At 39.3% G+C, this 15,185-nt stretch overlaps 1 protein-coding gene across 1 annotated transcript; it reads right to left on the bottom strand.

Annotated features, from left to right (window-relative positions):
- Positions 1–698: 698 nt before the first annotated feature.
- LOC117335074 lies at positions 699–8,035 on the bottom strand. The gene is made up of 2 exons (XM_033894994.1): positions 7,774–8,035; positions 699–3,542 (listed from the first exon to the last, which is right to left on the bottom strand). Exons 1-2 carry the CDS (start codon positions 7,940–7,942, stop codon positions 1,252–1,254), a joined length of 2,460 nt encoding a protein of 819 aa, XP_033750885.1. The 5' UTR covers positions 7,943–8,035; the 3' UTR covers positions 699–1,251.
- Positions 8,036–15,185: the final 7,150 nt, after the last annotated feature.

Below are 15,185 nucleotides of genomic sequence, written 5' to 3'. Positions count from 1 at the left end.
TAGTGGCCTAAATAAAACGATGTGCTTTTTGTGTGCGTTTAAAATTGACGATGTTTTGGTCTGACGTAATGGCGGCTATTTACAAACTTGGACATGTCGAAAGGACCCAATGGATTTTAGAAAATACGGATAAATGGCAACAATGTGCATGACCAATAAGACTATATCCCATAAGTTAGATAGTTTTTGGTTAATGTGGTAACTTTTGTAGTGGCCAAAATAAAACGATGTGCTTTTTGTGTGCGTTTAAAATTGACGATGTTTTGGTCTGACGTAATGGCGGCTATTTACAAACTTGGACATGTCGAACAGGACCCAATAGATTTTAGAAAATACGGATAAATGGCAACAATGTGCATGACCAATAAGACTATATCCCATAAGTTAGATAGTTTTTGGTTAATGTGGTAACTTTTGTAGTGGCCAAAATAAAACGATGTGCTTTCTGTGTGTATTTAAAATGACGATGTTTTGGTCTGACGTAATGGCGGATTAACAAGAACATGTCGAATAAGTTCCAATACTACGATACACACATGCGCATAGCCCGATTTACCTGCGCTCGCGTGTGTTTGATAGGAGACAGGACGCTCTCGATAAGGGATATGCTTCAGTGGTCACGAATAAAGGGAGCCACTACGTGTACGGGGAAATAGCGATGTTACTAATCTCTCTGTATATATATGTCTCTGGTATTTCAAACAATCACTTACACTGGCGATGTACTTCATAAACAAGGCATTTAACACACTAGTAACTTGTAAGAACATAGATGTGACAGAAACGCTACATGATATCATAATTAAAAGTCATGTAAGGGTGGCGAAATTCCCTAAGGAGGAATTCATTAATCCGAGGATAACACTGAAGAAGTTGCAAACGCCAGTGCTCAAAACGAGCATGAGGAGGTATCTTATCGAACCGGGTATGTGGACGATGTGTCATTCAAACTCTTGGTATCGAGACGATGTGTCATTCAAACCCTTGGTATGAGACGATGTGTCATCCAAACCCTTGATATCGAGACGATGTGACATCCAATCCCTTGGTATCGAGATGATGTGTCATCCAAACCCTTGGTGTATGGATGATGCTAGTATGTGGCACTGAGTTTATGATGCTGGTACCCGACTGTCGGAGCATTGGTGCGCAAATGTCGTGTGCATCCGACATTCAGACGCTAGGTTTATGGACGATGTTGGTATGCGATATTTAGACGTTAGATTTATGGACGATGCTGGTATGAGACATTCAACTCCTAGGTGTGTGGACACCGTGGGTATCTCTCATGTGTTTCAACAGGTTATCCCGTCTGCTGTACACTGCAGAACACATCGTACAGAAGTGTTGTACGCCCATGTGATTGACAGCGTGTCGCCTCAGAGAGTCCTTGGTACTAAGGACTGTCTGACACACAACACAAGGAAATTTTTTCCCAGAGCCGTGGTCTGAGGGAAGCACATTTGCGTGCTGGTCCCCGTGTTCCAGGATCGCTTCCCATGTTGTCAGGGACGCACCGCACACCGAACACTTATTGTTACCCTTACTTATCCTATTTCTTCCAGTGAATCCCGCATTGGTATGATCAATATCATAACTCTGGTTCATGCTGTTTGATGGCGAAGACTCATAGGTCGGAGGGAAGAAGCTGGGGTAAACATTTCCTAAGAAGTCAGTTGTTTTAGACAAGATATTTCCCCGACTATTCCCAGAATATCCGGCTTGTTGAAGTGGTGCAGATTCGGTATGTTGAAAATTTGGTATGTCACTCAAATTTTCAATGTCTATCACTTCTTCAAGTTGATTACTGCGACTGCTTAGTGCCATTCTGATGGTTTCGTCGTCCATATCTGACCTCCTTGTGTTACTATAAAGATATAAATCCTGGCCTTCTGACGAGTCGTGACTTAGTGAGCCAGAAGTAGAAGTGAGCGTGTAGCCATTCGGTGCACTTGTATTCATTTCATCCCCAGCTCCTGCCGTGGACACTTCATCTGAATGGAAAGCATCGACATGTTGCCGAAGTTTTTCAAGTTCCGAGAACTTAACATCACATGTGCTACAACTGTAGTTCAGAATCGAACCCGAATTTATATCGCAAACACCATCAGGTGTAGAAATATCGGCTGAATCATGTGTTTCTCCTGTTGAATATAAGGCCATATGGTCAATCTGATCTTTTTCATCTTGTTGGTTTTCTAGTATCGTTTGGGGCGGCTGACGGACATCCTGGCTACTGTGATTTCCTTCTGGTTCTTCTTTGATCTGTATTGGAGGACTACAAGACTGACCACCTTCTAGATCGGTATCAGGGTCTGGTAGCTTTGGCACTTCCTCTGGTAAATCTGAAGAATCGTTGGTTTCCATTGGAAGAAGCATAGTGTTTTCTTGTGAATCATTTGTAATTGTTGACAATGCTGGAATCACAGTTGCATTGCCAGAATGAGAGGACGAATTACTCGGTACTTCAATGGCAGCTTGACGATCAGAAAGATCGTGAAGAGACGTTGCAGATTGGTGAGTTACATCAATTCCCTGAATCTGTTTCGGAACTTTGCCAATTCTTGATAACAACTGTTGGGATCTTCGTTGCATTGAATTAATGTTATGTTTCTGGAAGAGATGTGACGTAAGGTTATCCTTCCTTCTGTACATGGCAGGACAGAACGGACATGTGAAAGCGATATTGTGGATATGACCGAGAAAATGTCTGCGCAAGTTACTGGTTACCGGTAACTTGATTCCGCAAACCACACATTGATTGTGTAAGTTATGTTTGACACTATGCGTCTGGTTGTCCGTGAAACTTGTCAATACATCACCACACGCACAGCACTTTGCGTCGTTGGCCCGCTGACTTGTCGGTTGCTGAACTAGCTTGCTTATTTTTGTGTTCCTGTGCTTCCGTCGCTGGAGCTGGAAGTTCATTCTGGATAAGAACGGTGAGCTCACTCGAGGAGCATGTATCAACTGAGTAAATTTAGCATGTGATGACGTTCGGGGTTCTCTAGTGGGGCGTTGAAAAGCGTTTGAAGACGAGTGCTTTTTATAAGTGCCACCGGATGCTGTTGTGGCAGAGGTATTTTGTTTAGTATGTTGTTGACGAACAGGTACATCAGTTAAGTCTATTACACTGACATTCCTGGTTGGCAAGCTTTCTTCGCTGGGAGACTTATACTCTGTGTCTTTAGTTTTATTTTGATTGTATAATCTCTGTCTTGGATTATCTGTTGACGAGTACATGTACTGCATCAAATCTTGGCCCATATTTCTGTCGTGTGTTGATTCTGTTGTTTTGTTGTTTGGACTAGTTGTGTCATCACGTGCATTGTTCGACTGTGCGTGCTCCGGATGTGAGGCTGACCGAGATGCGGCCTTCGCGAACCCCTCTCGTCCCATCCACCCACACGGCGAGCTTATCAAAGACACCGATGACGGAACAACAAGGGTTGCACGGTCCGTCTCTCCAGAATGTGGATCTGCAATATTGATCACATCATCTTTGTGAGTGCCTCTTCCTAATGCTGGTGCCGAGTTAACACCTGAAATACACAAGAAATAAAATGTTATTGATCTATTGATTTGTCATACACAAAGTTAAATATCTTGCATCAAATACAGTAAGGAGTTAGGCATGAAAAAATATATTTAAAATATGATGTATATGGTATTTTCTAATAATTTCAAGCACATGTACACTTAAACTGACTTAGGATATAGTTGACGACAAAATCACCTTCCCAACACTATTAATATATATTCTTCAGAAGGAGGGGGCATCAAGCAGATAATAAAGCAGATGTATGAAGAATATTCACTGTTGTAGGGGGGAGGGGGCTTAGACATATAATGAAGCAGATGAATAATATTCACTGTTGTAGGGGGTAGGGCGTCAGGTAGACAATGAAGCAGATGAATAATATTCACTGTTGTAGGGGGTAGGGCGTCAGGTAGACAATGAAGCAGATGAATAATATTCACTGTTGTAGGGGGTAGGGCGTCAGGTAGACAATGAAGCAGATGAATAATATTCACTGTTGTAGGGGGTAGGGTGTCAGGTAGACAATGAAGCAGATGAATAATATTCACTGTTGTAGGGGGTAGGGTGTCAGGTAGACAATGAAGCAGATGAATAATATTCACTGTTGTAGGGGGTAGGGCGTCAGGTAGACAATGAAGCAGATGAATAATATTCACTGTTGTAGGCGGTAGGGCGTCAGGTAGACAATGAAGCAGATGAATAATATTCACTGTTGTAGGGGGTAGGGCGTCAGGTAGACAATGAAGCAGATGAATAATATTCACTGTTGTAGGGGGTAGGGTGTCAGGTAGACAATGAAGCAGATGAATAATATTCACTGTTGTAGGGGGTAGGGTGTCAGGTAGACAATGAAGCAGATGAATAATATTCACTGTTGTAGGGGGTAGGGTGTCAGGTAGACAATGAAACAGATGAATAATATTCACTGTTGTAGGGGGTAGGGCGTCAGGTAGACAATGAAGCAGATGAATAATATTCACTGTTGTAGGGGGTAGGGCGTCAGGTAGACAATGAAGCAGATGAATAATATTCACTGTTGTAGGGGGTAGGGTGTCAGGTAGACAATGAAGCAGATGAATAATATTCACTGTTGTAGGGGGTAGGGTGTCAGGTAGACAATGAAGCAGATGAATAATATTCACTGTTGTAGGGGGTAGGGTGTCAGGTAGACAATGAAGCAGATGAATAATATTCACTGTTGTAGGGGGTAGGGCGTCAGGTAGACAATGAAGCAGATGAATAATATTCACTGTTGTAGGGGGTAGGGTGTCAGGTAGACAATGAAACAGATGAATAATATTCACTGTTGTAGGGGGTAGGGTGTCAGGTAGACAATGAAGCAGATGAATAATATTCACTGTTGTAGGGGGTAGGGCGTCAGGTAGACAATGAAGCAGATGAATAATATTCACTGTTGTAGGGGGTAGGGTGTCAGGTAGACAATGAAGCAGATGAATAATATTCACTGTTGTAGGGAGTAGAGCGTCAGGTAGACAATGAAGCAGATGAATAATATTCACTGTTGTAGGGGGTAGGGCGTGACGTCAGATAGACAATGAAGCAGATGAATAATATTCACTGTTGTAGGGGGTAGGGCGTCAGGTAGACAATGAAACAGATGAATAATATTCACTGTTGTAGGGGGTAGGGCGTCAGGTAGACAATGAAGCAGATGAATAATATTCACTGTTGTAGGGGGTAGGGCGTCAGGTAGACAATGAAGCAGATGAATAATATTCACTGTTGTAGGGAGTAGGGCGTCAGGTAGACAATGAAGCAGATGAATAATATTCACTGTTGTAGGGGGTAGGGTGTGCCGTCAGGTAGACAATGAAGCAGATGAATAATATTCACTGTTGTAGGGGGTAGGGTGTCAGGTAGACAATGAAGCAGATGAATAATATTCACTGTTGTACATTGTAGGGGGTAGGGCGTCAGGTAGACAATGAAACAGATGAATAATATTCACTGTCGTAAAAAGGGGAGTTGTCAGACAGATAATGATATTAACTGTTGAAGGTGGAAGCGTCATACAGACAGACAGACAGAAGTAGATGTATCTATCCACAGGTGGGGGGGGGGGGGGGGGGGATAAAAAAATCAGTTTAATCAGATGGACAGACAATGGCAGAGACATACGGACAGAACAAAAACAATACCACAACATAACACCTGTCTTTGGGCAGGTGAGTTACACAAAATCTTTCATTGAGGGAAAAATCAGATTTGCATTAAGATCAATCTTGAATTTGACATGCACATGTATATATATAGAATATACAAATCAACTAAAACCTGAAGAAAAATGCATTCATAATAAAAATGTTAACCATTAATGTATACCCCATTTCATTTAATTAATAACATTAGATATAATCTTAAATGACTGCAGTATCCAATACATTTACAGTACAATCATTACAACAATGTTACAAAAGCATGCATTATTAGTGTACATGTTAGCATTTATATAAAAGCCAGACTATTTTTGCCGATACATTAAGCATACAATTGGAAGTACCTGGTATTTGTATGTATAAAGTATATATCACAATATTAATAGGCTTTGGTACAGTTTATATTATATAGTACATGACAGCCTGTCAAAAGTTTCCTGTTCTGCTTATGTAACAGAGCGTATGATTAATTAAATTTAAATCACTGCCTCTGCTAGGGATCGAACCCAGGACCTCTGGCTTATTAGTCTTACGCTCAACCGATCAAGCTAAAGAGAAGATCTCTCTAGCCGAGCGGTATATTGCAGCTAGTATTAACAGGGTTGCACTTATAACCTCTGATATTATTGGAGTAAAGTAGGCCAAGCTTGTGTTTTCTTTATTGAGTCAATGCATTAATGAGTCGTATACTGCAGTGTCTGTGTAACCCTGGTAAATACTAGCCGCAATATACCGCTCGGCTAGAGAGATCTTCTCTTTAGCTCGATCAGTTGAGCGTAAGACTAGTAAGCCAGAGGTCCCGGGTTCGATCCCTAGCGGAGGCAGTGATTTAAATTTAATTTATCATGCGCTCTGTTACATTGGCGCCCATGTAGGGACCCGGGGAAAATACTCAGGATTGCTCCACAAGCATCGCTGTTACTCCTGGAAACTCGAGGACGAGTTCTTTCCTGGAGGGGGAGTATGTAACCCTGGTAAATACTAGCCGCAATATACCGCTCGGCTAGAGAGATCTTCTCTTTAGCTCGATCGGTTGAGCGTAAGACTAGTAAGCCAGAGGTCCCGGGTTCGATCCCTAGCGGAGGCAGTGATTTAAATTTAATTGATCATGCGCTCTGTTACATCTGCACATTTCAGATTTGCATACATCTGTAACAGGAGAGGAGAAAATTTAGCGGCCAGACCAGGATTGAAACCCGCGCCGGATGCTCTACAAATTTAGCTATCTCGTCACCAATAATCGACCAAGCCCAGTCCCGCTACACACCTCCCTCCTTTTTTTCCAATTCTTCGGCCTCAAAAACACACAAGACCCTTATACCACCACCATGGGTATTTTAGTTGGGTGCCAATTTGTAACAGGTTAGGAGAGTATAACGTATGTAGACAGGGGTTCAAACCCAGGACCTCTAAACACTTGCCGGATGCTCTACCGATTGAACTACCTGGTCATCGATGATCGACCCAGTCCAGTCCTGCTACACATCAATACATTAGTGTGATGTACAGTGTATACATATAATCTAGGAATTCCCTTTAGACTTGTAGTGGACTTGTGGTAGGATTTCTATAACTTAGAGTGAGAATTTGAAGTTACTAGTTTTAGCCAGGCAAGATATTTTTCAATTTCCTTACTAGAAGAGATTTTGGTTACACTGTGACTTCCAATGGTTTAGATTTTTACAGGAATGAGTAGCTAGGGTAACAGTGGAAAGTGTATGGTCACATATCACTACTCACTATATATAGTTACCACCAGTCGAGGCTGGCAGGAATTTCCCTTTAGCCTAAATGCACAAATGTAAACTATCTCATTATAATCTTAAAACTCGAAGGTTTATATTGTAGGATTATATATGTAGATATATATCATGAATTGAATTGGAGGACTTTCATTCTGTCAACCGGGCACCTCCATATTTGAATTCAGAAACCACTTTATACATGTAGTTAAATTATCATAAATATTACTGTTCTTACTATTAATCAGTGTTATTTATCATAGTTTATGTTTGATTAGTGGCGTAAAACCGAAGCCATTCAGCATAATCATACCTGTTGAAACTGAGCATGACCTGTCCGTCGCATCAGTTGGCTCGACAAGGAGAATGGCAACAGCACCTATGATTTTACTCCGATTCACATCAAGTTTGTGGCGACTGCGGATGGTCATAAACCCCGATTGACCATCAACGGAAATCTCAGCCATGTTCAGACTCCCCATTGTACAAAATAGTATTGTTTACTGCTCAAAAAGTAGGTTTTATAGATGTAATCACACACACATCTTTCGCCTTCTCAGCTGAAGCTTTGTTGATAACGGAACCGGAAGTACATGTACATCTATCGTAGGGAGAGTTCATTATTGCATCGTCGAGGCACCAATAGGGAAATATATATATTTTCGCTGCTTAGATTTTATTAAAGACAACCACCATGCAGTTTGTTTGGTTGTTTTTTGTTGTTCGTTTTTTGTTGTTGTTGTTGTAATATCTTAGAGTCGTGGTTACTTTCCAGTATTAAATATCTTAAACACTCCATGCAACAGAAGAAGCAAACTTCATAAAAAAAAACGATGTACAGTATAGATATATCTCACAATTGTAATCTCACTCTATAAAGTATCAATTAAACTTGCAATGCAACTTAAAGTTTTTAGTTTAAACATATTTTCTTGGCATTCGTATATATATAAGATGATAAATTTTGAGGTGGTCGGTCAGGAAGATAGGGAGGCTATAATAATGGCAGGATGAAAAGAGAAACAGATGATCAATCAAATCTTCCCGGCCTTCCCAGGAATGTGCTGTGCAGCTTTAACATTTTTATTGTCATTAAGAGAGATATTCAGATCACCTCTACAGAGAGTATCTGTTGTTATGTCATTAGGAGAGATATTCAGATCATCTCTACAGAGAGTATCTGTTGTTATGTCATTAAGAGAGATATTCAGATCACCTCTACAGAGAGTATCTGTTGTTATGTCATTAGGACAGATATTCAGATCACCTCTACAGAGATGTTGTTATGTCATTAGGAGAGATATTCAGATCATCTCTACAGAGAGTATCTGTTGTTATGTCATTAGGAGAGATATTCAGATCACCTCTACAGAGAGTATCTGTTGTTATGTCATTAGGGGAGATATTCAGATCATCTCTACGGGAGTATCTGTTGTTATGTCATTAGGAGAGATATTCAGATCACCTCTACAGAGAGTATCTGTTGTTATGTCATTAGGACAGATATTCAGATCACCTCTACAGAGATGTTGTTATGTCATTAGGAGAGATATTCAGATCACCTCTACAGAGAGTATCTGTGGTTATGTCATTAAGAGAGATATTCAGATCACCTCTACAGAGATGTTGTTATGTCATTAGGAGAGATATTCAGATCATCTCTACAGAGAATATATGTTATTATGTCATTAGGAGAGATATATTCAGATCACCTCTACAGAGAGTATCTGTTGTTATGTCATTAGGAGGAGAGATATTCAGATCACCTCTACAGAGATGTTGTTATGTCATTAGGAGAGATATTCAGATCACCTCTACAGAGAGTATCTGTTGTTATGTCATTAGGAGAGATATTCAGATCACCTCTATGTACAGAGAGTATCTGTTGTTATGTCATTAAGAGAGATATTCAGATCACCTCTACAGAGAGTATCTGTTGTTATGTAATTAGGAGGAGAGATATTCAGATCACCTCTACAGAGAGTATCTGTTGTTATGTCATTAGGACAGATATTCAGATCACCTCTACAGAGAGTATCTGTTGTTATGTCATTAGGAGAGATATTCAGATCACCTCTACAGAGAGTATCTGTTGTTATGTCATTAGGAGAGATATTTAGATCACCTCTACAGAGAGTATCTGTTGTTATGTCATTAGGAGAGATATTCAGATCACCTCTACAGAGATGTTGTTATGTCATTAGGAGAGATATTCAGATCACCTCTACAGAGAGTATCTGTTGTTATGTCATTAGGAGAGATATTCAGATCACGTCTACAGAGAGTATCTGTTGTTATGTCATTAGGAGAGATATTCAGATCACCTCTACAGAGAGTATCCGTTATTATGTCATTAGGAGAGATATTCAGATCACCTCCACAGAGAGTACCTGTTGTTATGTCATTAGGAGAGATATTCAGATCACCTCTACAGAGAGTATCTGTTGTTATGTAATTAGGAGGAGAGATATTCAGATCACCTCTACAGAGAGTATCTGTTGTTATGTCATTAGGAGAGATATTCAGATAACCTCTACAGAGAGTATCTGTTGTTATGTCATTAGGAGAGATATTCAGATCACCTCTATGTACAGAGAGTATCTGTTGTTATGTCATTAAGAGAGATATTCAGATCACCTCTACAGAGATGTTGTTATGTCATTAGGAGAGATATTCAGATCACCTCTACAGAGAGTATCCGTTGTTATGTCATTAGGAGAGATATTCAGATCACCTCTACAGAGAGTATCTGTTGTTATGTCATTAGGAGAGATATTCAGATCACCTCTACAGAGAGTATCTGTTGTTATGTCATTAGGAGAGATATTCAGATCACCGCTACAGAGAGTATCTGTTGTTATGTCATTAGGAGAGATATTCAGATCACCTCTACAGAGAGTATCCGTTGTTATGTCATTAGGAGAGATATTCAGATCACCTCTACAGAGAGTATCCGTTGTTATGTCATTAGGAGAGATATTCAGATCACCTCTACAGAGAGTATCTATTGTTATGTCATTAGCAGAGATATTCAGATCACCTCTACAGAGAGTATCTGTTGTTATGTCATTAGGACAGATATTCAGATCACCTCTACAGAGATGTTGTTATGTCATTAGGAGAGATATTCAGATCACCTCTACAGAGAGTATCTGTTGTTATGTCATTAAGAGAGATATTCAGATCACCTCTACAGAGAGTATCTGTTGTTATGTCATTAGGAGAGATATTCAGATCACCTCTACAGAGAGTATCTGTTATGTCATTAGGAGAGATATTCAGATCACCTATACAGAGATGTTGTTATGTCATTAGGAGAGATATTCAGATCACATCTACAGAGAGTATCTGTTGTTATGTCATTAGGAGAGATATTCAGATCACCTCTACAGAGATGTTGTTATGTCATTAGGAGAGATATTCAGATCACCTCTACAGAGAGTATCTGTTGTTATGTCATTAGGACAGATATTCAGATCACCTCTACAGAGAGTATCTGTTGTTATGTCATTAGGAGAGATATTCAGATCACCGCTACAGAGAGTATCTGTTGTTATGTCATTAGGAGAGATATTCAGATCACCTCTACAGAGAGTATCCGTTGTTATGTCATTAGGAGAGATATTCAGATCACCTCTACAGAGAGTATCCGTTGTTATGTCATTAGGAGAGATATTCAGATCACCTCTACAGAGAGTATCTATTGTTATGTCATTAGCAGAGATATTCAGATCACCTCTACAGAGAGTATCTGTTGTTATGTCATTAGGACAGATATTCAGATCACCTCTACAGAGATGTTGTTATGTCATTAGGAGAGATATTCAGATCACCTCTACAGAGAGTATCTGTTGTTATGTCATTAGGAGAGATATTCAGATCACCTCTACAGAGATGTTGTTATGTCATTAGGAGAGATATTCAGATCACCTCTACAGAGAGTATCTGTTGTTATGTCATTAGGAGAGATATTCAGATCACGTCTACAGAGAGTATCTGTTGTTATGTCATTAGGAGAGATATTCAGATCACCTCTACAGAGAGTATCCGTTATTATGTCATTAGGAGAGATATTCAGATCACCTCCACAGAGAGTACCTGTTGTTATGTCATTAGGAGAGATATTCAGATCACCTCTACAGAGAGTATCTGTTGTTATGTAATTAGGAGGAGAGATATTCAGATCACCTCTACAGAGAGTATCTGTTGTTATGTCATTAGGAGAGATATTCAGATAACCTCTACAGAGAGTATCTGTTGTTATGTCATTAGGAGAGATATTCAGATCACCTCTATGTACAGAGAGTATCTGTTGTTATGTCATTAAGAGAGATATTCAGATCACCTCTACAGAGATGTTGTTATGTCATTAGGAGAGATATTCAGATCACCTCTACAGAGAGTATCCGTTGTTATGTCATTAGGAGAGATATTCAGATCACCTCTACAGAGAGTATCTGTTGTTATGTCATTAGGAGAGATATTCAGATCACCTCTACAGAGAGTATCTGTTGTTATGTCATTAGGAGAGATATTCAGATCACCGCTACAGAGAGTATCTGTTGTTAGGTCATTAGGAGAGATATTCAGATCACCTCTACAGAGAGTATCCGTTGTTATGTCATTAGGAGAGATATTCAGATCACCTCTACAGAGAGTATCCGTTGTTATGTCATTAGGAGAGATATTCAGATCACCTCTACAGAGAGTATCTATTGTTATGTCATTAGCAGAGATATTCAGATCACCTCTACAGAGAGTATCTGTTGTTATGTCATTAGGACAGATATTCAGATCACCTCTACAGAGATGTTGTTATGTCATTAGGAGAGATATTCAGATCACCTCTACAGAGAGTATCTGTTGTTATGTCATTAAGAGAGATATTCAGATCACCTCTACAGAGAGTATCTGTTGTTATGTCATTAGGAGAGATATTCAGATCACCTCTACAGAGAGTATCTGTTATGTCATTAGGAGAGATATTCAGATCACCTATACAGAGATGTTGTTATGTCATTAGGAGAGATATTCAGATCACATCTACAGAGAGTATCTGTTGTTATGTCATTAGGAGAGATATTCAGATCACCTCTACAGAGATGTTGTTATGTCATTAGGAGAGATATTCAGATCACCTCTACAGAGAGTATCTGTTGTTATGTCATTAGGACAGATATTCAGATCACCTCTACAGAGAGTATCTGTTGTTATGTCATTAGGAGAGATATTCAGATCACCGCTACAGAGAGTATCTGTTGTTATGTCATTAGGAGAGATATTCAGATCACCTCTACAGAGAGTATCCGTTGTTATGTCATTAGGAGAGATATTCAGATCACCTCTACAGAGAGTATCCGTTGTTATGTCATTAGGAGAGATATTCAGATCACCTCTACAGAGAGTATCTATTGTTATGTCATTAGCAGAGATATTCAGATCACCTCTACAGAGAGTATCTGTTGTTATGTCATTAGGAGAGATATTCAGATCACCTCTACAGAGATGTTGTTATGTCATTAGGAGAGATATTCAGATCACCTCTACAGAGAGTATCTGTTGTTATGTCATTAAGAGAGATATTCAGATCACCTCTACAGAGAGTATCTGTTGTTATGTCATTAGGAGAGATATTCAGATCACCTCTACAGAGAGTATCTGTTATGTCATTAGGAGAGATATTCAGATCACCTATACAGAGATGTTGTTATGTCATTAGGAGAGATATTCAGATCACCTCTACAGAGAGTATCTGTTGTTATGTCATTAGGAGAGATATTCAGATCACCTCTACAGAGATGTTGTTATGTCATTAGGAGAGATATTCAGATCACCTCTACAGAGAGTATCTGTTGTTATGTCATTAGGACAGATATTCAGATCACCTCTACAGAGAGTATCTGTTGTTATGTCATTAGGAGAGATATTCAGATCACCTCTACAGAGAGTATCTGTTGTTATGTCATTAGGAGAGATATTCAGATCACCTCTACAGAGAGTATCTGTTGTTATGTCATTAGGACAGATATTCAGATCACCTCTACAGAGAGGAGTATCTGTTGTTATGTCATTAGGAGAGATATTCAGATCACCTCTACAGAGATGTTGTTATGTCATTAGGAGAGATATTCAGATCACCTCTACAGAGAGTATCTGTTGTTATGTCATTAGGAGAGATATTCAGATAACCTCTACAGAGAATATATGTTGTTATGTCATTAGGACAGATATTCAGATCACCTCTACAGAGAGTATCTGTTGTTATGTCATTAAGAGAGATATTCAGATCACCTCTACAGAGAGTATCCGTTATTATGTCATTAGGAGATATATTCAGATCACGTCTACAGAGAGTATCTGTTGTTATGTCATTAGCAGAGATATTCAGATCACCTCTACAGAGAGTATCTGTTGTTATGTCACTAGGAGAGATATTCAGATCACCTCTACAGAGAGTAAATGTTGTTATGTCATTAGGAGAGATATTCAGATCACCTCTACAGAGATGTTGTTATGTCATTAGGAGAGATATTCAGATCACCTCTACAGAGAGTATCTGTTGTTATGTCATTAGGAGAGATATTCAGATCACCTCTACAGAGAGTATCTGTTGTTATGTCATTAGGAGAGATATTCAGATCACCTCTACAGAGATGTTGTTATGTAATTAGGAGGAGAGATATTCAGATCACCTCTACAGAGAGTATCTGTTGTTATGTCATTAGGAGAGATATTCAGATCACCTCTACATAGAGTATCTGTTGTTATGTCATTAGGAGAGATATTCAGATCACCTATACAGAGAGTATCTGTTGTTATGTCATTAGGAGAGATATTCAGATCACCTCTACATAGAGTATCTGTTGTTATGTCATTAGGAGAGATATTCAGATCACCTCTACAGAGAGTATCTGTTGTTATGTCATTAGGAGAGATATTCAGATCACCTCTACAGAGAGTATCTGTTGTTATGTCATTAGGAGAGATATTCAGATCACCTCTACAGAGAGTATCTGTTATGTCATTAGGAGAGATATTCAGATCACCTCTACAGAGAGTATCTGTTGTTATGTCATTAGGGGAGATATTCAGATCACCTCTACAGAGAGTATCTGTTGTTATGTCATTAGGAGAGATATCCAGATCACCTCTACAGAGAGTATCTATTGTTATGTCATTAGGAGAGATATTCATATCACCTCTACAGAGAGTATCTGTTGTTATGTCATTAGGAGAGATATTCAGATCACCTCTACAGGGAGTATCTGTTGTTATGTCATTAGGAGAGATATTCAGATCACCTCTACAGAGAGTATCTGTTGTTATGTCATTAGGAGAGATATTCAGATCATCTCTACAGAGAGTATCTGTTGTTATGTCATTAGGAGAGATATTCAGATCACCTCTATGTACAGAGAGTATCTGTTGTTATGTCATTAGGAGGAGAGATATTCAGATCACCTCTACAGAGAGTATCTGTTGTTATGTCATTAGGAGAGATATTCAGATCACCTCTACAGAGAGTATCTGTTGTTATGTCATTAGGAGGAGAGATATTCAGATCATCTCTACAGAGATGTTGTTATGTCATTAGGAGAGATATTCAGATCACCTCTACAGAGAGTATCTGTTGTTATGTCATTAGGAGAGATATTCAGATCACCGCTACAGAGAGTATCTATTGTTATGTCATTAGGAGAGATCTTTCTCAAATTTGATATGCAG

This window comes from Pecten maximus, chromosome 9 (assembly GCF_902652985.1).
Source record: "Pecten maximus chromosome 9, xPecMax1.1, whole genome shotgun sequence".
NCBI classification, from domain to species: Eukaryota; Metazoa; Mollusca; class Bivalvia; order Pectinida; family Pectinidae; genus Pecten; species Pecten maximus.
The sequence above is the reverse complement of the archived record's forward strand: the minus strand, read 5'-3'. Positions and strand labels throughout refer to the sequence as shown.

What these genes read in the sequence shown, in the direction of transcription:
- LOC117335074 (XM_033894994.1), bottom strand. Translation starts at nt 7,942, where the DNA reads ATGGGGAGTCTGAACATGGCTGAGATTTCCGTTGATGGTCAATCGGGG. An exon ending in GTCATGCTCAGTTTCAACAG is followed by an intron (nt 3,543 to 7,773) that starts GTATGATTATGC and finishes TGTGTATTTCAG; the next exon opens with GTGTTAACTCGGCACCAGCA.